This window comes from Gopherus flavomarginatus, chromosome 15, assembly GCF_025201925.1.
Source record: "Gopherus flavomarginatus isolate rGopFla2 chromosome 15, rGopFla2.mat.asm, whole genome shotgun sequence".
NCBI classification, from domain to species: Eukaryota; Metazoa; Chordata; order Testudines; family Testudinidae; genus Gopherus; species Gopherus flavomarginatus.
This window is the reverse complement of record NC_066631.1, coordinates 21,908,077-21,934,023: the sequence shown is the minus strand read 5'-3', so window position 1 is coordinate 21,934,023 and position 25,947 is coordinate 21,908,077. Positions and strand designations below refer to the sequence as shown.

Genomic DNA, 25,947 nt, shown 5'->3' with positions numbered 1-25,947 from the left:
TCTCCCTGTATGCTACTCTCCAGTCTCATTTGTCAGTAGTCAGAATGTGGGTTGCTCGGTTACTTGTGACATCCTGCACATGTGACACTGAATGCCAGTCTACACCTGCAGTATGCAAAGCAGGTTGAAGTCTGTATGTTGTCCAAGTAGATATTCTTTGAACATGCCAATTCACATACTGGTGCAAGTCTTATCATTAAACTGATCGATGAGTCTGGAAGATGTGTGCAAGTGGGAAGGTAGCCTTTTTACCTTCTTTATCTTTACCTTTAAAGACATTAGTGGCAGACAATTTCAGCACAGGTTGGGGAGCACACTTGGATTGAGCATGAACTTCTCAGTAACATACTTCTAGATCTCTGCAGAGCAGCAACATGGTAATCTGTTCACTTAATCATGAAACACATGGTTCAGCTTTGAGAATAGATGCCAAATTTGGGAATTCTATTCTTTGATCCTTGTTCAAGTAACCTCAGAGTACGCACCTTCACTTTAACTGCTGCTTGGCAATTTAAAGTGGAATGTATGTGTGTTGTGTACATAAATATTCCCCAACCTGTTGTCTGTCCCCACTACTCAGTCTAATTACATCAGGAGTCTGGTGCCAAGGAGCAAAGATGGGGTTGGGGCAGCCCTGCCCTTTTATATCCTCAATTTGAGGAATGAGGATATGCATCCCCAACAGTATTGGCTTGAGTGCATACACATCAAAAGTGAAATATATATGTGCACAAAACATCTCTTAAGTACCAGTTACTGTACGGGTGAGTTTCTTCCCTTCGCTAAGAAGATTCTGTAGGTTAAGCCTGCTCTAAGTCTGGAGCAAGGTTGATGGGGAGGAGTAGAATCAGATGGGTGGAAGGAAGCAAAACAAGATGGGCATTCTGATACATCAAGTTGTACTCATGGCAGACTGATGACTTCTAGCTTTACTGTAAGGATTTAGAGTTAGTCTGATTATAATATTATTAGGTTGAGATTTACAAAGCTGTCCTAGGGAGTTTAAGCATAAAAATTAATTGAATATAGGGCTACATTTTCTAAACTGCTTTGAAAAATTCAGTTATAGTTTGTTTACATAACTTCAATAAATGCTCCCTTTGTTAGGTTACTGAAATGTTCAGTCAAACCCGAAATGGAGAGAATGTCAAGATTACGATCACCTTGACCAATGAACTACCACCTACTTCACCTACATGCTTGCAGTTTTATAACATTATTTTTAGAAGGTTAGCTTTTTATTTTACAATTATCTTTCTTACAAGAAGCTAATTGAAAAGTTTGGCTTTAATCTTTGGGAATGGGTAAGCTTAACAGCTAGTCTCATGGCAAATATTAATTTTTTTTTATTCCTTATCTGTGGTGGCCAAAGGCAAATGCTTGTCAGCTATCCAATATGGATACTAATCATAATCAGCTACAGTTTGGCAAGTGATTAGATATATCTGTTGGCGTACCACTTTGAAATAGGCTGCTTCCATATTCAGAATAACAAGTAGCCTCAGATGTTAACACAGGCCTGAGTGGGAGCTCTGCAAACAATTTCTGTTCTGCTGGGAGCATTAGCTTATTCTTAAAGGCCTGGATGGCAGTGCAGCACCTCTGAAACTAGTATGTTTCTGTATGTGACCTGGTCTTTCTGCTCATTTTGATGCCTTCATCTGACCTGCTGAGGCTGCTGTCAGGAGGCATGTGACTCAGTCCACGATAGGGGGACTTGGTCTTAATTAGTTTTACTACAAGAACTGAAAGATTAAGTACCCAAACAAACTGTAAGCAGTTATTTAAAGTTCACATGGAAACAAAACTTTACATCAGCCTCTTTGTTCTAGCTTAATATAGCAAAAGCAAGGCATGTAGCTGTAAATGCACATCTATAGTATTTTGGATGTTTTGAAAAACTAAATAGTGCTGTCATTTACCAATTATTCATTCTTTCCCAACTTCTTTTTAGGCTTTTGAAAATAATGAACTTGCAGCAAATTGGACGTAATTATTACAATCCAAATGACCCAATCAGCATTCCCAATCACAGGTTGGAAAATGGGATTACAAGTCTTGCAAGGGAGAAACGATCTTTTGATATTATTTCAATGATTTATCATGTATTAAAATGATTTTTTTCAGCTTATATAGTTTGTGTTGAGACCTCTCATGTACCTAACTTTCAGTTCCTTCTAACTATGAGGTAACTATAAAATCTGAGTTGATCTAGCTCCATCCTTGTGTGTTCTACTTAAGCAGCTGAGTAAAATACAGAATGCCTCATCTGTATATTTCTAAGGCAGCAAAGAATCCTGTGGCACCTTGTAGACTAACAGACATTTTGGAGCATGAGCTTTTGTGGGTGAATACATCTGATGAAGTGGGTATTCACCCACGAAAGCTCATGCTCGAAAACGTCTGTTAATCTATAAGGTGCCACAGGATTCTTTGCTGCTTTTACAGATCCAGACTAACACGGCTACTCCTCTGATATTTCTAAGGCTTATTTTCAACTGAAATGGAGCCCCTTTGAATATTTTCTTAAAATCTGCTACATAGGCAGCAAAAAAATTAACATTCTAATATAAGCAAATAGTGTCTTGTAGACTTGCGTATAAAGTAGTGATATTTAGGGCATTTATTTTCAGATTACTTTCATTAGTAGTAGATTTTGTACTCTTAGGGCTAGATCTTTCATGATTTTCCAGATGCTGGGAGAGATGTAAAGAGAGAATATTTAAATGAAGGATAGAGGTATTTGAGAGGACTGCTTGTGTTAAAGAATGCCTTTAGCATTATCAACTAAGGAATTTAATAAAGTGAATTCTAAATCTCTCTCCCATTTACTTTTCCACTTCAGAATGAATTAGCTTTGGTGAGTTTCTTGTAACTTGACACTGCAATATTTGAGTTGCAGATGCCATAAGGCAGTATTTAAATTAAAACAAATGGCTCCTTGACATTTTTAACTTAATACAAATCTTTAATTTGGGGTTCTATAACACTAATGAAGGTAAACTTGGTTATTAAAATCTATAGAACAAATTGGTAGCACTCTTGGATATATGAAAAGTCAATTTCTGTTATAAAATATTCTGTTCTTTTCCAACAGGTTGATGATTTGGCCAGGCTTCACTACTTCTATTCTCCAGTATGAAACAAACATCATGTTGTGTACGGATGTGAGCCATAAAGTTCTCCGCAGTGAAACTGTGTGGGATTTTATGTACAACCTGTATAAACAAGTTGAAGAACAAAGATTTAGAGAAACATGTGCTAAGGAACTGATAGGGCTAATTGTTCTTACAAAGTAAGGTGATAGTGATTATTTTTAACATACAAACTGTGACCATTAATGCTGTTTTGTAACTGAGGCACAGACTATTTCAAAGGTATTTAGGTGCATAAAGATTCAGATAGATGCCTAATGGGATTTTCAGGCATCCAACTTGCTTGGGTGCTTTTGAAAATCCCCTAGGCACCTATCTGTATTTTTAGGTGCCTAAATACCTTGAAAATCTAATATTTGAGAAGTTATTTTGGGATTTTCATAAGCTAATCTTAACTATAGCAGGTGCAGTGTGTATCTATTTACAGTGGAAGTCTTGCTGGGGTCTTAGAGCTAGATTTTTTTTTTTTTTCCCAAATGGCTGGTTTAATACTTCATATTTTAAGACTGTCTCTCTTTCCTCTTTGCAGATAAAATACATTTTAAGCATTTAGAAAAAAATCTAGACTTATTCTTGGCACTGACTTACTGATACTGGAACAGTTTAATTCCATTAGTATTGTAGCTGATAGCTAGATAATGTTTTACATGTAAAAATCATGTAAAATAAATACTCTTCAAGTGTTCAACCCAGCCTTACCAATTTAAGCTGGTTTTAGGCCTTAATGTGGCAGAAGAGGACTCTTAGGCCTGGTCTACACTACGGAGGTGTGGGAGGGTCAATGTAAGATATGCAACTTCAGCTGTGGGAATAGTGTAGCTGAAGTTGACGTATCTTATTTTGATTCGCAAGATCGACGGCCGCGGCTCCCCCCATCAAATTCGCTACCGCTGCTCACCCTGGTGGAGTTCTGGAGTCGACAGGAGTGCCTTCGGGGATCAATATATTGCGTCTAGATGAGACGCGATATATCGATCCCTGATAAATTGATGGCTACCCGCCAATCGGCGGGTAGTGTAGACATACCCTTAGTGGCCCAAGATAAGATGTTCCATCATTATGGTAGATGCAGGCTCCCTTATGTTGAGCGTACTTCTTTCCCCTGTCTTCTTTTCTGAGACTTTTCTGGGGTGTTACACGTTTTGCAGGGAACAAGTGGATATCCGAAGGCATGAAGCTAAAAAAGCTCTTAATCCCCTGCTCTAATTAATGGCTAAACCAAGTTGATTGATATATATACAGTTAATTTCATACACTGTCTGCTTCCTGACATACTTAAAATCAATTCTCAGTGTATTCTAACATAAACTGCATTTGAAGCTAAAGAGTAACTTCATGTTCAGATTACAATTGATACAATCAGCAATAAAGTAACAAAATTGCTATTCAGATTTTACATTAGCTGATATTTTCTGTAACTTTCTGCAGTTCTCTAAGTCCTCCCTGGCCTTTTCCCATGCACCTGTGAATAAACTGTTACTATCTACATGCAAGACAAGATGATAAAAATTTTTAAAAAATTCTTTTATTCAGGTATAACAACAAAACATACAGAGTTGATGATATTGACTGGGATTCCAATCCAAAATGCACCTTTATGAAAGCAGATGGTTCTGAAATCAGCTTTATAGACTACTACAAAATGGTATGAAATTCTAACTGAAAATGACACTTTTATTCTCCTGACTAGATTTTGTTGAACTTCAGAGCATCATTTCTGGATCGCTATTAATAATTCATTAGCATTCTATGCAAAGACTCTGCATGGTACTTTTTTTACTTTCAGGTGTTAGTTATTTACATAACCATGCTTCAAAGTGATTTCTAGTTGTCCAGATTCTTAGAAGTGTCTTGAATCATACACCTACAGTCATTGTTAACAATGTCAACTATTGTAAAAATCCACTTAGTATGTTCCTATTTCTAGGATTATTAAAGGGACACTGTCAACTATATATCTATTTTTAAAAAAAAATAGTAATTCAAAAAAATTCTGGTTCACCTACATTTTAAATAGCATGCCATGAAGTGTTTTAAAAATCTGTTTAAACTTTTTTTTTAAAGGTGGTTTTTTTCCCCACCTTGCTGCACAGCTTATTAACGTCTTTTTTTTTTTCAGCAAGACTAACTTGACTGCACAGGAATATAGTGAAACTGATCAGACAGAAGGTGCTGTCAAATGCACAAAGTAAACCAACTTAAGTGTGTGGGGGTTTTTTGGTAATTCTTTGCTATAGTAATCAAAGGTAATACTTTTAACAAGTTGGTACAAAATTTTCAAACAAGAGGTTTAGGGTTTTCAAGTTAATTTTGTCCCCTTCCACTCTTGATGCCAATGTGTGTGAGAGTGATTTTTTTTAATAGCAGTATCCTTTGGGTCTGTGCTTGCTCTGTGGATGTCCCTGTATCCCTTTCCTCCCAGGGGTCGAGCAGGCCCAGCTATACCTCAGCTCCTTTTCAATACCTGTGGCAGCAGGCCCAAACATCAGTGGTGTCCACTTCTCTGTACATGGTGCAAGTTCTAATTCTATCTAGTTATTGATGTAAGGGTAGTCATTAGTAGTATTTAAGATAGGGTAGTTTTTATGTCCATTATGTAAAAAAATAAATACCCCCGCTCTATAATTTATGCAAAGTTGTTCCCATACCATAGCTGCTCTGGGATGACAAAATAGAAGTCTCCAGGATTCATATTGTGTCTCCTTTAAGGCCACTTCTTTCTGTCAGTGATAGACACTTTTTAAATGCCTCGTACTCAGTGAAACACATATTTCAGAAAAATATGTCCTTTCAGACAAAGAACAATATAAAGCAGAGGAATTCTGTTGTAGTCTTAGGCCTTATCTACACTACGGGGGGAGATTGAGCTAAGTTTTGCAACTTCAGCTATGTGAATAACATAGCTGAAGTCGACGTACAGGTCTGTCTCATCTTATGCTGGGGTTACATTCCGCAGTCAGCGCGTAAAGCAAAAATCGCATATAGTCAAAATTACATTGAGTGTAATGGCAGGCGGAATTGCCTGCACTACAGAAACAGTATTAAAATTGTTGTTTTTCTCCAACGGCATAAAGCTGAAATCACGCATGTTAAATGCGTCTAAGATGTGACAGACCTGTACTTAGATCTACTTACTGCGGGTTCCATAGTACACTGTGTCGATGGGAGACGCTCTCCTGTCAACTCCCATTGCGCTTCTTGTTCAGGTGGCGTACAGGAGTTGATGGGAGAGCAATCTGCGGTTGACTTAGCAGGTTTTCACTAGACCCGCTAAATTGACCGCCGATGCGTCGATCTCCTGTTAAGTGTAGACAAGCCCTTAAACTCCTCTTAGCATGCTCCATGGGGGCCTCCTTTGAACCTGAGGGAAAGAAGACTGCCAGACCAAATCAGACTATTTCTGTGAGTTCTCCAATAAGCTCCGGGTTTACCCTGTGCACCAGAGTGTCTTTTCTTCCTGAAGTAAGCTGCACACTTTTGACTACTGAATCTGGGCAGAAGAAGACTTAGGAAAAGTATCTATGGTAGGAAAGAGCACTACTCTAAAGGTTATAGCAGACACTGCTTTCCTTTTCCAGAACTGGATAAATCAAAGCAGAAATCTCGCCAAGTATCTGCTCCACCTCATGCTCCTTAGCCAACTGACAGTTGAAGGCCCAGATTGAATCCAGTTGATGCTTCTGCACTAGCTAGTCACTGAACAAGAATGGTGCTGTATGAGGAGCATATCTGTTCCTCTTTCAATACTAACATATGGGCATGTGGCACTGCAGCAATGTAATATCTGATGAAGTGGAGATTCTTCTGGCACTAAGCTTCTTGGTATCTGAGAGAGAGAGATGTACTATCTCAAGAGACATCTCTCCCTCTTAAGCTCTTGGCCTCATTATTGCATGCAGCTGAGTCCTTTTATCTGGTGGAGGACAGAGTGGTCAAAGCTATTCTCATATTTTGTTTTGATGCATCTATCAACACAGGGTCTGATCTCACACTACCAGTTCAGCCCAGTGTAATTATTCAGAATGAGGCCAGATCCTACCTCCAGACCTAGCTAATGATCACAGACAGAACATCCTCCACTGAAGTCCAGAACACTTTGGCTTTTTAGTAGGAAGGACTTCACTAGAGTTACTTATGCACCAAAATGGAAGAGGTTCTCTAGGCAAAAATACTACTAAAATATTTACTTCACTCTAGGGAGTTTTCAAAGGGACTACTGATTGCTTGTTAGCCCTAAAACATTTCAGAATCTGCATCAGCTCCAGAATAACCCATTTAGCAGCACTTTCAGATCATCACCTTTCTATTGAAGGCCGCACTGGTTTCTCACACCCAACAGTTGCTAGGTTCCTCAAGGGCCTCCTGCAAATCTTTCCTCCAAACAAAGACCTTCCCCTTCTGCGATCTTAGTGTGATTTTAAGAAGCTTGATAGGGCTCCTCTTTGAACCTCTAGCAATCTGCTCTCTGCCTATGAAGACTGCCTGTCTAGTAGCTGTAATTTCATCTCAACTAGTAGGAAAAAATCATGCGCTCGGGATGCTTCCACCATCCACAGTAGAACCTCAGAGTTATGAAAACCTTGGGAATGGAGGTTGTTCGTAATTTTGAAATGTTTGTAATTGAAAAAAACATGGTTCTTTCAAAAGTTTACAACTGAACATTGATTTAATACAGCTTTGAAACTTTACCATGCCTTGTCTTTGCTGATGCCTGATTGCATTCTTCCAGCTCCAAAGGAGGTCTGTGGTTGACTGGTCAGTTTGTAACTCTAGTGTTCGTAACTCTGAGGTTCTGCTGTATTTGGTATTTCACAGTGACAAGACCACAGCCACTATTTTTGCCCAAAGTTGTTGGACTTTCACCTGAATCAAGTGATCCATCTCTGTTTTCTTTCCTAAGGCTTGCACTAATCAAGGCTAACCATCACACACTTCTGACAGGACAAAACTCTTAGGGCATGTGTACATACTGCCCTAAGTCGACCTATGTTAGGCTGACTTACTGCCACCACAGTAATTGCTGCAGTGGTTTATATCCATACTACCCTCCTGAGTTGGTGGTGCACATCCTCACCATGAACATTTCCACCCACTGAAAAGTGGCAGTGTTAGGGGTCTGAGAGCCAGGGCACTCAGTACACATCTCTGCTGGGAGCTGAGCTGCCCCTCTGGGTTGCTTGTCTCCAAGCTGGGTGGGGATGGGCAATTGACCAGCTGGGAGAGGGGAGCCTCCCCGCTGGTGAAGCTGGGCTCTAGCTGCCCAGCTTTCTTGTCAATTTCACGGCTCTGGAAAAAGTGCTCAGTCTATGCATTTAATACACAGTACCACTAGGTGACGTGTTTCCGAATGTGGCTTGCTCCTTAATATATGGACTACACAGCTGACCCTGTCAGCAACTTTATGGAGAAAATGTTAATTTTGAAACAAGCCACTCAGGTCTTTCTGAAGATATTGGTATCTCTACTTGTTAACGGTTGAATGTTTTGCAAGAAGAGAGATGTTCATTAGTCTCCTAGACATCAAGTGCTTCAATGACTAAAGTGTACTATGTAATTTCTACACAGCAATATAACCAAGAAATCACTGACTTAAATCAACCAGTTTTGGTCAGTCAGCCTAAGAGGAGGAGAGGGCCAGGAATGCCAGGACCTGCAGTACTCATTCCTGAACTGTGCTACCTCACAGGTATTATATTAATAGCTTCTCTATACAGAAGTACCCGCCATGCGAATTGTATTTAAAATATATCTTTCTCCTGCGACTGTGTGACGAATTGATGACGACTTTTTGATGAATTAGCCAGGAATATTCATGGTTATAAACATCAGTTTGGTAATGAAACATGTAAGTATACTACTGAGAGGTTTGTGTGTTAAATTTTAGTTGTTATGCATTGTTGCTGTCAGTCCTAGGATATCAGAGTCCAGGTGTGTGAAGTAATATTTTTTTATTGGACTGATTTACGTTGGGCAAAGAGACAAACTTTTGAGCTTACACAGATCTCTTCTGCAGGTCTGTGTAATCTGAGAAGTTTCTCTATCTCAGCAATAGAAATTGGTCCAATAAAAGATATTACCTCATCCACTTTGCGTCTCTAAAATTTAGCTAAACATTTACAGTAGTGTGTAATTCCTTAATTCCACAAAATTAAAACATTTGTGCCCCTCTGTAGTTAAGACTTCCTCCTTAAACACATTTTCCCCTTCTTTCAATAACTCTAGCCTTTCCGAAATATAATTGGACAGAAGAGGAATACATTAAGCACAGTTATCGTCAATGACTCTTTAGGCTAACATCATCTTGTTTGATGAATCTAGCTTGTGTATTAAAATCATGTTTGCTTTTTGTCACTGCTGCTTTGTTTTTACTTTCCTCTTGTTAACACCTCAGAGCTCATTATGTGTGAGCTACATACTGTTCCTAGTTGCACATCAACATTATTTAAATTTCAGTTTTAAAATCGTCCTTTCTGATTTTGAAGCCAGAAAGAACACCACTTCTTTCCCGTACCAGTTGGAGTAGTGGCAGTTAAAAAGTTAACAATGTTTCTTTTAAACGTCGCATGTGATTCATTGAAGGTGGTGACTTCTCCAGTGCTATGTAGAAAATCTTGCCCCCTCTGCACTTCTTTTTTTTTTTTTTTTTTTTTTAAAAGAAAGAATAAGAAAAAAAAGAAAACGTTTAGATTTGTGGTTTAGGTGGCATAGTGCAGTCTTTTATGCATTGGCATGAACTGTGGTCTGAGACAGATGTGTGGATCCAAATGATGTTTTTAGATTCTTGGTGGCAGGTAACTTACTGCAAAAAATTAATATATTCCCCATGCTTTTTCATATGTGCCACTAAGTATACAGCATATCTCCAGTTTTCTAGAAAATGCAGTAATAGTTGTCTCCTTGCTAAGTATTTTATTGAGCTTTCTGTGGGTCTATGTTCAAAATAAACTGAAGACCAACCTCCATTAAAAGGATTTTGCTAATTTTAGGATTGACTGATAAGATGCGTAGCGATTTTAGTGTAATGAAAGACTTGGCTGTTCATACAAGACTGACACCTGAGCAAAGACAGCATGAAGTTGGAAGACTCATTGACTACATTCACAGGTAAGTTACTTCAAAGCTTCTGGTTCTTCGGGAATGAAGCGTTTTGCTTTTATTAAGGTTTTCTTTTTGGTAATGAATCAGTGGACTTTTTTAAAGCTCCTGTCAACTTTTACTGGAGAACGTTGTCACTTTGATCCTGGAAAAATCTTTCCCTTCGAGTACAAAATACATTACAATTTAGCCAGAAATCCTGACTCTCACTAGATGCTAAGTGATTAATGGTTTTATTATTTGTTTTTAAATTTTAACAGGGATGATAATGTTCAGAAGGAACTTCGTGACTGGGGTTTGAGTTTTGATTCCAATTTACTGTCCTTTACGGGAAGAGTTGTCCAAGCAGAAAAAATTCATCAAGCGGGAAAAGTGGTAAATAAGTTATTTAAATAAATTAAACATCTTTGAACAAAATAGATGTTTGTTTTTAAAGGGGAACTCTGTGTCTGTTCAACATTTTTTAAAGAAACATCAAGAAATTTGATTTTTTAGAGAGCACCCTCTAAATAGCAGTCCTAAAACTTTTTAAAAGTTCCGCTAAAAACCTCGTGAGGTCTTTTGTGCTCAGTTATATAAAAGAGCCTCATTAGCAAGGGAAAAGTTGACCAGTGTATTTTCAAATGCACAGAGTAAACTTGTCTACACTACACAGCTTTTAGCAACACAGCTATGTTGCTAAAAGTAGGACAGTGTAGCCGCTGTTTGTTGGCTCTCCTGCCGACAAAAAACTTCCACCCCCAGTGAGTGGTGCTATTCCAGTGCTTAAATTTTCTAACTATAAGGATAGTTTTCCTGATATAACCTAAATCTCTTTTGCTGAAGATTAAGTCCATTACTACTTGTCTTACATTCAGTGGACGTGGAGAACAATTGAACACAGTCCTCTTTATAACAGCCCTTAGCATATATAAAGACTATTATTGAGTCTGTCCCCCACCCCAGTCGTCTTCTTTTCTCAAGACTAAACAAGCACAGTTTTTTAACTTGTCCTCTGGTCTGGTTAAACCTAGATCTGTTTTTTTTTAAACCTCTTTTCATTTTTGTTGCTTTCCTCTGGACTCTCTCCAATTTGTTCAGACTTTAGGAAAGAAGTGGCTCCCAGAATTAGGCACAGGCCTTACTGGTGCTGAGTTGAGTGAGACAGTTAGCTCCTGTGTCTTGTATATACAACTTTCTGGTTAATACACCATAGAATATTAGCCTTTTTTGCAGCTGCATCACACTGTTGATTCATATTGCATTTGTGATCCACTATAACTTTGAACATGGTGTCCCCAGCCTCTGTTTGCCAGAAACTGCGATTGAGTGACAGGGCATGGATCACTTCATGATAACCTGTCTGTTCATTCCCTTTGGGGCACCTGCCATTGGAAGCTGTCAGAGGACAGGATACTGGACTTTATGGACCTTTGGTCTGACCCAGTATGGTCGTTCTTATGTTCTTCTGTTTATAACTACCAGATCCTGCTAGGCAGTAAACCACCTACCCAGGTATTCTTCTTTGAGTGCTTGCACATGTCCATTCCACATTAGGTGTGTGCATACCATGAGCAGAGTTGCTGGAAATTTTTCATTCAGTGGTATTTGTTGGGTCAGCTCTAGCACCTTTTGGAGGGGTGTGCTCATGCACAGGTATAAGGGGTCCGTCTGTCTCTGTATCCTTTCTGTTTCTTCTTACCACCTGTGACTGACACTGGAACTGCTTCTCTTGCTTCGGCAAGCTGTCCTTGGTGGATAACTCTCTCTTCTTTGTGGTCTTAGTTTACTGCCTTCCCTTTGTTCATTTTGTCCTAGCTCTTTATTTCTAGTTTGGACAGTTGTGAACTTTGTTGTATGTAGTTGGTGCTTCTTGCTGTGTTAATTGAGTTTAAGTTCACTCCCGGTGCCGAAAAGATCTCTGGGCTTTTAGCCCTGTGCCTACTGTGGCAAGTCTGTGAGCAATCCATGCTCCAGTTGTCTGAAGTGCCTGGGAAAGACTCGTATCAGGTATCGCTGCCAGCAATTTAGGCCCCATACGAAGAACAAGGAGGCCAAGTTAAAATCCCTCCTAATGGAGGCAGTTCTCCGACCCTCCTCAGAGCAGAACCAGTCAGATCCTGCACCCAGTACCTCGGCATCAGTGTGGAGTGCTCCTCCTGCTGTGAGAATCTGTTGACACCATTCCCTGTGACCAGTGCCAAAGGAAAAAAAACATAAGAAGCAGTTGGCTGAGGGGGAGTACTAACTGGCTCTGAAGAAAGCCAAGCATGGGGAGCACAGCGGAGTGCAACTTAATTCTGGCCATTCCTCTGCCCCCACTCTGAGGGAGGCACCATTGACTCCTTCCTGTATGCAGGTCCATTGAGTCTGGTCCTGGATCAACTTTTGGTGCTGGAGGACAATGGACACCAGCAAGACTGCAGTACTGTCTACCCCAGAGGCATTCATTACAGCCAGGGACTTGCTGGACTTTTGGTACTGCCATTGCTGGAAGTGTAAGAGTTGGCAGTGTTGGTGAGCTGAAGGGACCATGTTGCCCTGAGCTCCTGTTTGGTACAAGGCCGCTCAGTATCATCTAGAGGGAAACCATCCCTGATGGCCTTGATGCAGGTCTCCAATGTCTTGGCATCATTCCCTGGAACCCCTCTCCATGCTGTCCCCAGAGGAAGGCTTGTTGTCTGACTTGGAAGTGCACTCATATCCCCGGATCCCACTACCCTGCTAGTCAGTCCTGTCTGAGTGTGGGTCTGGGTGCAGGGGTACCCCCAAGTGCTTAGCACAGTGGGCACTGGCCTATGCAGATGCAGTGGCCTTTTTGGAACCTGTGGGGTTTTCTCTCCGCTGCAGGGGCCCCCATCCAGGCACTCATACTCTGTGGTCTCGGAGAGGAGAGCACCTCTATCCTATCGAGCAGCACCCGACCCATATTCCGATACCAAGCCTGGTACCAATTATCAGGACCTAGAACCTTGGGACCGGAGTGGTGCAGAAGAAGAGGAGGATCCTCTGCTGGTGCAGGTCTCCTTCCTCTTCCCCCCCATGAGGCAGTGTCGCCTCCACATGACGACTTCAAAGCTTACTCTTTTTGACAGCTCCTTGTGGCCTCTAATCTCAAACTGGAAGTGGAAGTAGTTAGTCTTCCTACAGCCTGGTTGATATTTTGACTGCGGTGGCCCCATTGAAGGTGGCTCTCCCTCTCAATGTGTCAAGTATCAGAGGGTAGCCGTGTTAGTCTGGATCTGTAAAAGCAGCAAAGAATCCTGTGGCACCTTATAGACTAACAGATGTTTTGGAGCATGAGCTTTCGTGGGTGAATACCCACTTCCTCAGATGCATGTAATGGAAATATCCAGGGGCAGGTATATATATGTGTGCTAGCAAGCAAGCTAGAGATAACGAGGTCAGTTCAATCAGGGAGGATGAGGCCCTGTTCTAGCAGTTGAGGTGTGAAAACCAAGAGAGGAGAAACTGGTTCTGTAATTGGCAAGCCATTCACAGTCTTTGTTCAATCCTGAGCTGATGGTGTCAAATTTGCAGATGAACTGAAGCTCAGCAGTTTCTCTTTGAAGTCTGGTCCTGAAGTTTTTTTGCTGCAGGATGGCCACCTTAAGGTCTGCTATAGTGTGGCCAGGGAGGTTGAAGTGCTCTCCTACAGGCTTTTGTATATTGCCATTCCTAATGTCTGATTTGTGTCCATTTATCCTTTTCCGTAGAGACTGTCCAGTGTGGCCGATGTACATAGCAGAGGGGCATTGCTGGCATATGATGGCGTATATTACATTGGTGGATGTGCAGGTGAATGAACCAGTGATGGTGTGGCTGATCTGGTTAGGTCCTGTGATGGTGTCGCTGGTGTAGATATGTGGGCAGAGTTGGCATCGAGGTTTGTTGCATGGATTGGTTCCTGAGCTAGAGTTATTATGGTGTGGTGTGCAGTTACTGGTGAGAATATGTTTCAGGTTGGCAGGTTGTCTGTGGGCAAGGATTGGCTTGCCACCCAAGGCCTGTGAAAGTGTGGGATCATTGTCCAGGATGGGTTGTAGATCCTTGATGATGCGTTGGAGGGGTTTTAGCTGGAGGCTGTATGTGATGGCCAGTGGAGTCCTGTTGGTTTCTCTCTTGGGTTTGTCTTGCAGTAGGAGGCTTCTGGGTACACGTCTGGCTCTGTTGATCTGTTTCCTTATTTCCTCGTGTGGGTATTGTAGTTTTGAGAATGCTTGGTGGAGATTTTGTAGGTGTTGGTCTCTGTCTGAGGGGTCAGAGCAGATGCGGTTGTACCTCAGTGCTTGGCTGTAGACAATGGATCGTGTGATGTGCCCGGGATGGAAGCTGGAGGCATGAAGGTAGGCATAGCGGTCGGTGGGTTTTCGATATAGGGTGGTGTTAATGTGACCATCACTTATTTGCACCGTGGTGTCAAGAAAGTGGACCTCCCGTGTAGATTGATCCAGGCTGAGGTTGATGGTGGGGTGGAAGCTGTTGAAATCATGGTGGAATTTTTCCAGAGTCTCCTTCCCATGGGTCCAGATGATGAAGATGTCATCTATGTAGCGTAGATAGAGAAGGGGTGTGAGTGGACGAGAGCTGAGGAAGCGTTGTTCCAGGTTGGCCGTGAAGATATTGGCATATTGTGGGGCCATGCGGGTGCCCATAGCAGTGCCACTGATCTGGAGATATATATTGTCATCAAATTTGAAATAGTTGTGTGTAAGTATAAAGGCACAGAGCTCAGCAGCCAGTTGTGCTGTGGCATCATCAGGGATAGTGTTCCTGACAGCTTGTATTCCATCTGTGTGTGGGATGTTTGTGTAGAGAGCCTCTGCATCCATGGTGGCTAGGATGGTGTTTTCTGGGAGGTCACCAATGCATTGTAGTTTCCTCAGGAAATCAGTGGTGTCGCGGAGATAGCTGGGAGTGCTGGTGGCATAGGGTCTGAGTAGAGAGTCCATATATCCAGACAGTCCTTCAGTGAGGGTGCCAATGCCCGAGATGATGGGACGTCCAGGATTGCCGGGTTTGTGGATCTTGGGTTCATTCACTGGTTCATTCACCTGCACATCCACCAATGTAATATACGCCATCATATGCCAGCAATGCCCCTCTGCTATGTACATCGGCCAAACTGGACAGTCTCTACGGAAAAGGATAAATGGACACAAATCAGACATTAGGAATGGCAATATACAAAAACCTGTAGGAGAGCACTTCAACCTCCCTGGCCACACTATAGCAGACCTTAAGGTGGCCATCCTGCAGCAAAAAAACTTCAGGACCAGACTTCAAAGAGAAACTGCTGAGCTTCAGTTCATCTGCAAATTTGACACCATCAGCTCAGGACTGAACAAAGACTGTGAATGGCTTGCCAATTACAGAACCAGTTTCTCCTCTCTTGGTTTTCACACCTCAACTGCTAGAACAGGGCCTCATCCTCCCTGATTGAACTGACCTCGTTATCTTTAGCTTGCTTGCTAGCACACATATATATATATATATATATATATATACCTGCCCCTGGATATTTCCATTACATGCATCTGAGGAAGTGGGTATTCACCCACGAAAGCTCATGCTCCAAAACATCTGTTAGTCTATAAGGTGCCACAGGATTCTTTGCTGCTTTTACAGATCCAGACTAACACGGCTACCCTCTGATACTTGACACCATGCAAGGCACTGCATTTAGCCGAATGGAATGGAAATCCATCAACCTCATGAAGAAACTTGCACAAATACAGACAGATATCATCTTCCTTTCCAAATGCAAACGGATGGACATCATACCAAATGGACTAAAGGTAAAAAATCCACTGCTATCTACATACTACACAGACCACAGTGAGAGATTATGTCATACTGTATCAAAAAAACTGAGGAACCACCTGATCAGCATCCTATACAGCAAACAGGAAAACATCAAAAAAGAGCTCTCCAACCTGGAGACTCTCATTAATAACCAAACTTCTATACAAACGGACTTCACTAGAATAAGACAGGAGATCTACATTACTCACTTCACCTCTCTTCAAAGGAAAAAGGACTGTAAGCTGTCTAAACTCCTACCGGCCACATGGGGCCACAACAGTGGTACCCCTAACCCACCCAGCAATATCATCAATCTATCTAACTACACACTCAGCCCAGAAGAAAAGTCTGTCCTATCTCGGGGACTCTCTTTCTGCCTTGCCACCCCCACCAACATGATACAGCTCTGTGGCGATCTGGAAGCCTACTTTCGCCGTCTCTGACTCAAAGAATACTTCCAGGACAACACTGAACAGTGCACTGATACACGGGTGCCCTCCCACCAACAGCACAAGAAAAAGAACTCCACATGGACTCCTCCTGAGGGTCGAAATGACAGCCTGGACCTATACATTAAATGCTTCCGCCGGCGTGCACAGGCAGAAATCGTGGAACAACAACATCGCTTGCCTCACAACCTAAGTCGTGCAGAACGCAATGCCATCCACAGCCTCAGAAACCACCCTGACATTATCATCAAAGAGGCTGATAAAGGAGGTGCCGTTGTCATCATGAACAGGTCTGACTATCAAAAGGAGGCAGCCAGACAACTCTCCAATACCAAATTCTACAGGCCACTTCCCTCAGATCCCACTGAGGAATACACTAAGAAACTACAGCATCTACTCAGGACACTCCCTACACTAACACCAGAAGAAATCAACATACCCCTAGAGCCCCGACCAGGGTTATTCTATCTACTACCCAAGATCCACAAACCCGGCAATCCTGGACGCCCCATCATCTCGGGCATTGGCACCCTCACTGAAGGACTGTCTGGATATATGGACTCTCTACTCAGACCCTATGCCACCAGCACTCCCAGCTAACTCCGCGACACTACTGATTTCCTGAGGAAACTGCAATGCATTGGTGACCTCCCAGAAAACACCATCCTAGCCACCATGGATGCAGAGGCTCTCTACACAAACATCCCACACACAGATGGAATACAAGCTGTCAGGAACACTATCCCTGATGATGCCACAGCACAACTGGCTGCTGAGCTCTGTGCCTTTATACTTACACACAACTATTTCAAATTTGATGACAATATATATCTCCAGATCAGTGGCACTGCTATGGGCACCCGCATGGCCCCACAATATGCCAATATCTTCACGGCCAACCTGGAACAACGCTTCCTCAGCTCTCGTCCACTCACACCCCTTCTCTATCTACGCTACATAGATGACATCTTCATCATCTGGACCCATGGGAAGGAGACTCTGGAAAAATTCCACCATGATTTCAACAGCTTCCACCCCACCATCAACCTCAGCCTGGATCAATCTACACGGGAGGTCCACTTTCTTGACACCACGGTGCAAATAAGTGATGGTCACATTAACACCACCCTATATCGAAAACCCACCGACCGCTATGCCTACCTTCATGCCTCCAGCTTCCATCCCGGGCACATCACACGATCCATTGTCTACAGCCAAGCACTGAGGTACAACCGCATCTGCTCTGACCCCTCAGACAGAGACCAACACCTACAAAATCTCCACCAAGCATTCTCAAAACTACAATACCCACACGAGGAAATAAGGAAACAGATCAACAGAGCCAGACGTGTACCCAGAAGCCTCCTACTGCAAGACAAACCCAAGAGAGAAACCAACAGGACTCCACTGGCCATCACATACAGCCTCCAGCTAAAACCCCTCCAACGCATCATCAAGGATCTACAACCCATCCTGGACAATGATCCCACACTTTCACAGGCCTTGGGTGGCAAGCCAATCCTTGCCCACAGACAACCTGCCAACCTGAAACATATTCTCACCAGTAACTGCACACCACACCATAATAACTCTAGCTCAGGAACCAATCCATGCAACAAACCTCGATGCCAACTCTGCCCACATATCTACACCAGCGACACCATCACAGGACCTAACCAGATCAGCCACACCATCACTGGTTCATTCACCTGCACATCCACCAATGTAATATACGCCATCATATGCCAGCAATGCCCCTCTGCTATGTACATCGGCCACACTGGACAGTCTCTACGGAAAAGGATAAATGGACACAAATCAGACATTAGGAATGGCAATATACAAAAACCTGTAGGAGAGCACTTCAACCTCCCTGGCCACACTATAGCAGACCTTAAGGTGGCCATCCTGCAGCAAAAAAACTTCAGGACCAGACTTCAAAGAGAAACTGCTGAGCTTCAGTTCATCTGCAAATTTGACACCATCAGCTCAGGATTGAACAAAGACTGTGAATGGCTTGCCAATTACAGAACCAGTTTCTCCTCTCTTGGTTTTCACACCTCAACTGCTAGAACAGGGCCTCATCCTCCCTGATTGAACTGACCTCGTTATCTCTAGCTTGCTTGCTAGCACACATATATATACCTGCCCCTGGATATTTCCATTACATGCATCTGAGGAAGTGGGTATTCACCCACGAAAGCTCATGCTCCAAAACATCTGTTAGTCTATAAGGTGCCACAAGATTCTTTGCTCCTCTCAATGTGGCCATCATGGGACCGGTTAAAGCCCTGTGGCAAACCCCATCATTCCACCTCAAGGAGTGCTGAAAAGAAGTATTTTGTTCCTGCTCAAGGGCCTGAGTACTTGTACTCCCACCCTACTCCTGGGTTCCTAGTAGTCTTGGCAGCCAATGAGAGGGACAGACAAGGGCAGCAAGCAGTGACCCCCAAGGGGAAAAACTCAGACTTTTCAGTAGAAAGGTCTTATTCTACTGGGGGTCTATAGCTCCGCATCTCGAGCGAGCAGGCATTGCTGTGGAGGTACAACTTCAACATCTGGAACTTAATGTTAAAATTCAAGGAGTCAAGGCAGGAGTTCTCTACTCTGGTAGAGGGGAAATCTGTATCTAGGGCTTCCCTGCAGACTGCCCTGGACTCGGTGGTTAGATCCATGGTTTCTGTGGTGATCATGTGCAGATGGTTTTGGCTCCAGTCCTCAGGACTGGCAATGAAGGTCCAGCACTCCATTCAGGACCTTCTGTTTGAAGGTGCTTTGCTCTTCTCAGAGCAAACAGAAGCAGATCTCCCTGGCCTGAAAGACTATGTCTGTATGCCCCGGCACCTTGGAGGAAGCACTTCAGGCCCCAGCATTCCACTCCATTTCTCAGCTTCACCGCCCCATTAGGACCTGCAAAAGAAATGAAGCAGGAGTTTTAGATGCAGGCAGCTGCCCTCATCCACCTAAGCATCCCTACCTGGCCCTCCCAAATACTTGGGAGGGGGGAGTGTGGGAGTAGCCAAAGAGAACTTTTGATGGGAAACCCGAGGGTGTTATAACAGTTCTTTTTTGAGTGATTTCTCATGTCCATTCCACAATAGGTGTGCGTGCTTGCCACATGCACCAGTGCCAGAAGTTTTTCCCCTAGCAGTACTGTAGGGGAGCACCCCAGCAACCCCTGGAGTGGTGCGTCTGTGGTGTGGTATAAGGGGCACTGCGTGCTCCTCCCACCCTCAGTTCCTTCCTGCCACCAGTGAAGGTTCATCGGAACTGCTCTGCTCCAACTTGGCTACAGCTTTCTTCTTGAATTCTTGCTCGTTCATAGTTAGTAGTACCTCCTTCATCTTAGAGCCCAGGGCCTAGCGCCCTTGTCCATCAGGGTGCAGTTGGTGGCCCTATCAGCCTTTCACCCACTGGTGAAGGGCCACACAGTATTCTCCCATGCTATGACCAGCTGATTCTTCAAGGGATTGGATTGGCTTTTCCCTTATGTTAGGCCCCCTGTCCCGCAGTGGGACCTGAACTTGGTGCTGGCCCATTGACAGGTCCCTTGTTTGAGCCGCTAGCCACATGCTCCTGGTCACATCTTTCATGGAAGTTAGCCTTCCTGGTGGCAATCACATCAGCTAGTTGGGTCTCAGAGCTCAGGGCTCTGACCTCCGAGCCGCCATACACAGTTTTCCACAAGGATAAGGTCCAGCTCCGACTGCATCCTTCGTTCCTTCCCAAGGTGGTCTCCACCTACCACATGGGTCAGGACATCTTTCTGCTGGTGCTCTGTCCCAAGCCCCTTGCATCCAGTGAGGAACGCTGCCTCCACATGCTGGATGTGAGATAGGCTCTGGCTTCTTACCTGGAATGTACTAAGCCGTTCAGGAAGTCCTTGCAACTGTTTCATTGCTTCGGCTGAATGCTTGAGGGGTTGACCAGTCTCCACTCAGCGGCTCTCCAACTGGATCACCTCGTGTATTCATACCTGTTACGATCTGGCGGTAGTCTCCTCACCACCACCAATTGTGAGGGCACACTCGACTAGGGTGCAAGCCTTGTCAGCTGCCTTTTTAGCCCTTGTTCCCATTCAGGACATCTGTAGAGCTGCCACATGGTCTTCGGTTCACACGTTCACCTCGCATTATGCGATCGTCTCCCAAACCAGGGAGGACGCCGGGTTTGGCAGGGCTGTACTCCATCCCAAGAGTCTATGCACTTCCACCCATCTCCCACAGATACAGCTTGGAATCACCTATTGTGGGATGCACATCAGCAATCACTCAAAGAAAAAAAGACTGTTACCTTTTCTATAACTGTTGTTTTTTGAGATGTGTTGCTCATGTCCATTCCACATCCTGCTCTCCTTCCCCTCTCTTGGAATTGTCTGGCAAGAAGGAACTGAGGGTGGGGGAGCGCCCCTTATACCGTGCCATAAAGGCACCACTCCAGGGGTCACTAGGGGCACTGCCCTATGGGTACTGCTTGGGAAAAACTTCTGGCACTGCTACACGTGGCGAACACGCACACCTATTGTGGAATGGACGTAAGCAACACATGTCAAAGAACACCAGTTACGGAAAAGGTAACTGTCTTTTCCTGTGCCACCAGATTGTCTCCCTTTTGTTTTCGACTGCCTGTCCCACTTCAGCATGGCATGGTCTCATATCGCCACAGACTGCTGGATGCTGAACACTGTGGAAAGGAATTATATGCTTCAGTTTTTCCACACGCCCTCCCTTCCCATCCCTCCCTCTTCAGGAACCCTTCTCACAAGCAACTTCTGGCCCAAGAGGTGTAAGCCCTTCTCCAAAGGGAGCTGTGAAGGACGTTCCACAGGACTTAAGAAGAAAAGGGTTTTATTCATGCTATTTCCAAAGGCCAAGGGCGATGTCTGACCTATTTTAGACCTGCGCCGTCTCAGCGGCTACCTCCAAAAAGCTGATGTTCCACATGGTCTCCCTGACCTCGATCCTCCCCTCCCTGGATATGGGGACTGGTATGCCGCCCTTGCCTTGAGCGACACGTATTTTCACATCTTGATTTTTCCAAGGTCACAGGAGGTTTATCAAGTTCATTGTAAACCAGACTCACTACCTATTTATGTATCTGGGTAGCTGTGTTTGTCTGTATCCACAAAAACAGCGAGAAGTCTGGTGGCACCTTAAAGACAACAGAAGAGAAGGGAGTTACCTTACAAATGGAGAACCAGTGTTGACGGCCAATTCAATCAGGGTGATTGTGATCCACTCCCAATAATTGATGATGAGGTGTCAATACCAAGAGAGGGTAAGTTGCTTTTGTGCAGTGAGCCAGCCACTCCTGGTCTCAATTCAAGCCAGAAGAATGGCCATACTGGGTCAGACAGACTGAGTCCGTCTAACCCAGTATCCGATCTTCAGACAGTGGCCAGTTCCAGATGCTGCAAAGGGAATGAACAGAACAGTAGTGTGTGTTATACACTGCTACCGACATGTTATGACGTAGTTAAATTTTATTTCAGCTGTTGCTTATTACTGATTGAAATATCTTATCTTTTTCTAGATCAAATTGTCACATTTTCGTTACTGCACAAACAGAAGACTTTAATCTAGAAAAGAGAAGATGTTTCAATCAGTACTAAGTAGCATCTGTCTCTAATGATTTTAAAAATAGGATATCTTGTCATATTATTCTCTACTACTTACTGATGTCATTAAAAATGTAAATATTAAAATGTAAAAATTCAAAATAATTTCAGAATTCAAAAATTAGGAATTTCTGAAACTGATTTTTTTAAAACATTTGTTTCATGGGAAACTCTTTTAAATTCTCAGTTTTGATCAGCTGGAACTGCTAAGGCTAATGATGTTGATATATTCTGGAATATATGAAGTATAGATTTTTGTGCAAGTTAATTATGCTCCACAGGGCTTAATTTAATCCTTTTTCATTTCTAGTTTGACTACAATCCTCAATTTGCAGACTGGTCAAAAGAAACTAGGGGAGCTCCCTTAATTAGTGTAAAACCACTGGATAACTGGTTATTAATATACACACGGCGCAATTATGATGCTGCCAATGCATTAGTTCAAAATCTATTTAAAGTCACACCAGCCATGGGCATACAAATGAACAAGGCAATAATGTAAGTACTGTAGAAATGTGATAAATAACTTACTCAGAAACTCTTATAGTTCTTTGAATTTTTCAATAATCATGTGTTAAATGAGGAAGGAATTCTAATATTACATGTTACTATAACAATTAAAAAAGTTTATAAATCAGTTTTTACGAAGTGCTCCAGAGATTTCAATTTCAGATGGTTAATTACTTAGTAAAAAGATTAAGTTTTGGAGCTACTGTTTCAGTCCCTGGAAGTTTTTAACTGAGGATTAGAGAAGGTGCTGCTGATTGGAAGATTCTGCTGGACGTAGAAAGTTTAACTATCCTAATTGGTGGAGCTGCTTCTAATAGAAACAGCAGCAGCATAAATTCAAGTGTACAGTAACTCCTCATTTATCATCATCCTGGTTAACATTGTTTCGTTGTTATGTTGCTGATCTATTAGAGAACATACTCATTTAAAGTTGCGCAATGTCTGCTTATAATGTTGTTTGGCTGCCACCTGCTAGCGAGTGTGGGGGCTTGGAACCAAGGTGGGCTGGCAGCCCCCCTATGAGCTCCACTCCACCGCCCCCAGTGCCACCTGCCCGTGGATCTGCAACTCCCCCCTCCTTCCCCATGCCTCCCGCCTGCAGCAGTCAGCTATTTCACGGTGTTCAGGAGGCTGGGGGGTTAGAGTTGGGGGGTAAAGTGGGGGCGGACCTAGGGTTGAGCACCCCCTGGCACTTTGGAAAGTTAGTGCCTGCGCAGCCGTGCATGCGCTGTCTGGAGGAGGGAGTGGTGCACTCCAGCCGGATAGTGTAGGTTCATCATCACGTTCAGTTTCTGCAGGGAAGTGTTTGCAGCCCTTGCCATGCATCTGTTTTGTCTCTTGCCTCACTCTGTGCTGCTTTGTAGAGTGTGAGGCTACATTAACAACAACGTGTTAACCCTTGAGGGCTCAGCTGAGTGCTAGTTCATCATTTAGCAGCAAGGCATTCCCTGGGAAATATCCCACCTGATATCAACATGGTTGCTTTAGGAGAAGCTCAGGGAGCTCATGAGCAGGTCCCCAGACTATCCTCTGATTAGAACTTGTTTAAAACTTATACTGTATACGTATATAATGTCTCTTGTCTGGCAAAAAAAAAAAAAAAAAGTTTACATGGAATCTAACCCCCGCCCCTATTTACATTAATTCTTATGGGGAAATTGAATTCACTTAACATTATTTTGCTTAAAGTCACATTTTTTTCAAGAACATAACTACAACGTTAAGCGAGGAATTACTGTATCATCATCTTTTCCGAAGTCAACTTAAAAGTATGACCAAAGTCTCCTTTAGTCAAGCTCATGACTCTTTTAATCTTGATTTTCCTTCATTCTTATGAGAAACTCTGGTTCAGAAACATTTCCTTTTAATGTTGAAGTGGTAGAGTGAACACCTTAGTACAGTGTGAATATAGTAACTTGGCTAACAGATGTAAATGTAAACTACCTTGTACTTAATTTCTGTTGATGCATGGGTAGCTTATGTTCTTGCTGCTTCACCAGCTACTATAACTTTAGCTACAGCCATATCACTTATTTTCTTATTCCCCTTTTTAGGATTGAAGTAGATGATAGAACAGAAGCTTATTTGAGGGTCTTGCAACAAAAGGTTACCTCTGAGACACAGATAGTATGTATGCTAATTCCATAATTTCAAAGTGTGTTAATCTCTACCTTTGGCTATGTATTGCATTAATATCCTAATAATGAAATTAGCTCTGTGGATTTATACTTATGGAGTTATGTGACTAACCTCCCAAGTGTCAGGTGATACTTATGAGGCCAGGCATGTGTAGAAACTTCTATATTTAGATCGTGTCAGTGCTTAAATATAGAATTGTTGAGCACCCATTAGTTTTAGGCAGCAGAACTTAAGCACCCAAACTGTCTAAATACTTCACAGAAAACACTTGGGATTTTTCTGTTTACAGTACACTGCTATAGCTCCCTTTCCAGCGCAACGGATCTTTCAAATAAATAATAAATTTTGATTCTGCTGTAGTTTGTTTTTTTAAAAACTTTTCATTTTAATTTTTAAGGTAGTTTGCCTTCTATCCAGTAATCGTAAAGATAAGTATGATGCTATCAAGAAATACTTATGTACTGATTGCCCAACTCCAAGTCAGTGTGTGATAGCTCGCACCCTAAGCAAGCCACAAACTGTAATGGCTATAGCAACGAAAATTGCTTTACAAATGAACTGCAAGATGGGTGGAGAGCTCTGGAGTGTTGAAATCCCAGTAAGTAGCTGGCTTTGTTTCATTAACCTTGTGTCAGTTGAGTCTTTTTTTTCTTCCTCTGAACTCTGATCACATTGAGAGAAAATATTAGAAGACTTTCTTAACTTGTTTGGTACAACTTTTAAAAATTTAAATAAGTGTTCAGAAATGCAACAGATGGCTGATTTACTTCTTCTAAATTTCAGTTGGTTACCTGCAGTGTATCCTACTCAAAATAACTTGCTTCCAAAAAGAAAATGCCAACATGGGTAAAGTTGAGGAAATAAGCAGCTGATAGAACTTTTAATTGAGGATACAGTTGGAGGCAATGGATAGTTCAGTTGTAAAATGTAGGCTTCTGGCTGTCAGCACAGATACTTTCAGTAGGCACTCCATAAAAACATAGTCATTAAAAAAAAAAACAAACCAGACATTTTGGAAGTAAGCAGTATCCTGAACAGTGAAAAAGCCGTGATTATTTTTGAAGTTGGTGCTTTGTGTATAATACTTTAGTGCAGATATGATAAATGTTTGCTTTTGGCATGTTGTTGCACTCTTTGTAATATACTGTGCACTATTTTCTTAAAGTTGAAACAAGTTATGATTGTGGGAATTGACTGTTATCATGACACTACAGCTGGGCGGCGATCAATTGCAGGATTTGTTGCTAGCCTGAATCAGGGGATGACACGGTAAGATACTTTTTAGCATTCCGTATAAACTTAAAGAACTTGACAGATCTGTAGTCTTTAAGAAGAAGCCTAATGTGATGAACAGCCATTTTAAAAGTAACCTTGTCTATGTTGGTTTAACTTCATACTATATGTTTTCACGAACACTGTGTAGGCAGCACCTCCTGATTAGCGTACTATTAAGTAGCTGTACATTATTTTCCAGACTTTTCAGGAATAAGGGAATAAGCTGACTGACCAATAGAGAGAATTTCCTAATTCTCAGGTTCACTGCTGTGTAAATATTACTTTTAAAAAAGCATGTAACACTGGCTTGAGTTCAGGGACATGTATGCTGTTTGCCTCACTTGTTCTCTGCCTACTGTATTTTATTCTAAATGTAAATAACTGTCAGTCATTCTCACACTTGATGGGGTCCCCTTTATTTGTC

General features: G+C 42.5%; 1 protein-coding gene across 4 annotated transcripts in view; it reads left to right on the top strand.

Moving 5' to 3' along the window:
- Positions 1-25,947, top strand: part of PIWIL1 (piwi like RNA-mediated gene silencing 1) — a 58,928-nt gene that overhangs the window by 12,550 nt on the left and 20,431 nt on the right. For all 4 annotated transcript variants that reach the window (XM_050923508.1, XM_050923505.1, XM_050923507.1 and 1 more), the window contains exons 7-17: positions 1,108-1,229; positions 1,955-2,035; positions 3,098-3,295; positions 4,689-4,800; positions 8,721-8,841; positions 10,142-10,259; positions 10,511-10,625; positions 22,411-22,598; positions 24,164-24,236; positions 24,646-24,846; positions 25,414-25,517. In XM_050923508.1, the coding sequence (XP_050779465.1) occupies positions 1,108-1,229; positions 1,955-2,035; positions 3,098-3,295; positions 4,689-4,800; positions 8,721-8,841; positions 10,142-10,259; positions 10,511-10,625; positions 22,411-22,598; positions 24,164-24,236; positions 24,646-24,846; positions 25,414-25,517 (1,433 nt within the window). The remainder of the gene's footprint in view (positions 1-1,107; positions 1,230-1,954; positions 2,036-3,097; positions 3,296-4,688; positions 4,801-8,720; positions 8,842-10,141; positions 10,260-10,510; positions 10,626-22,410; positions 22,599-24,163; positions 24,237-24,645; positions 24,847-25,413; positions 25,518-25,947) is intronic.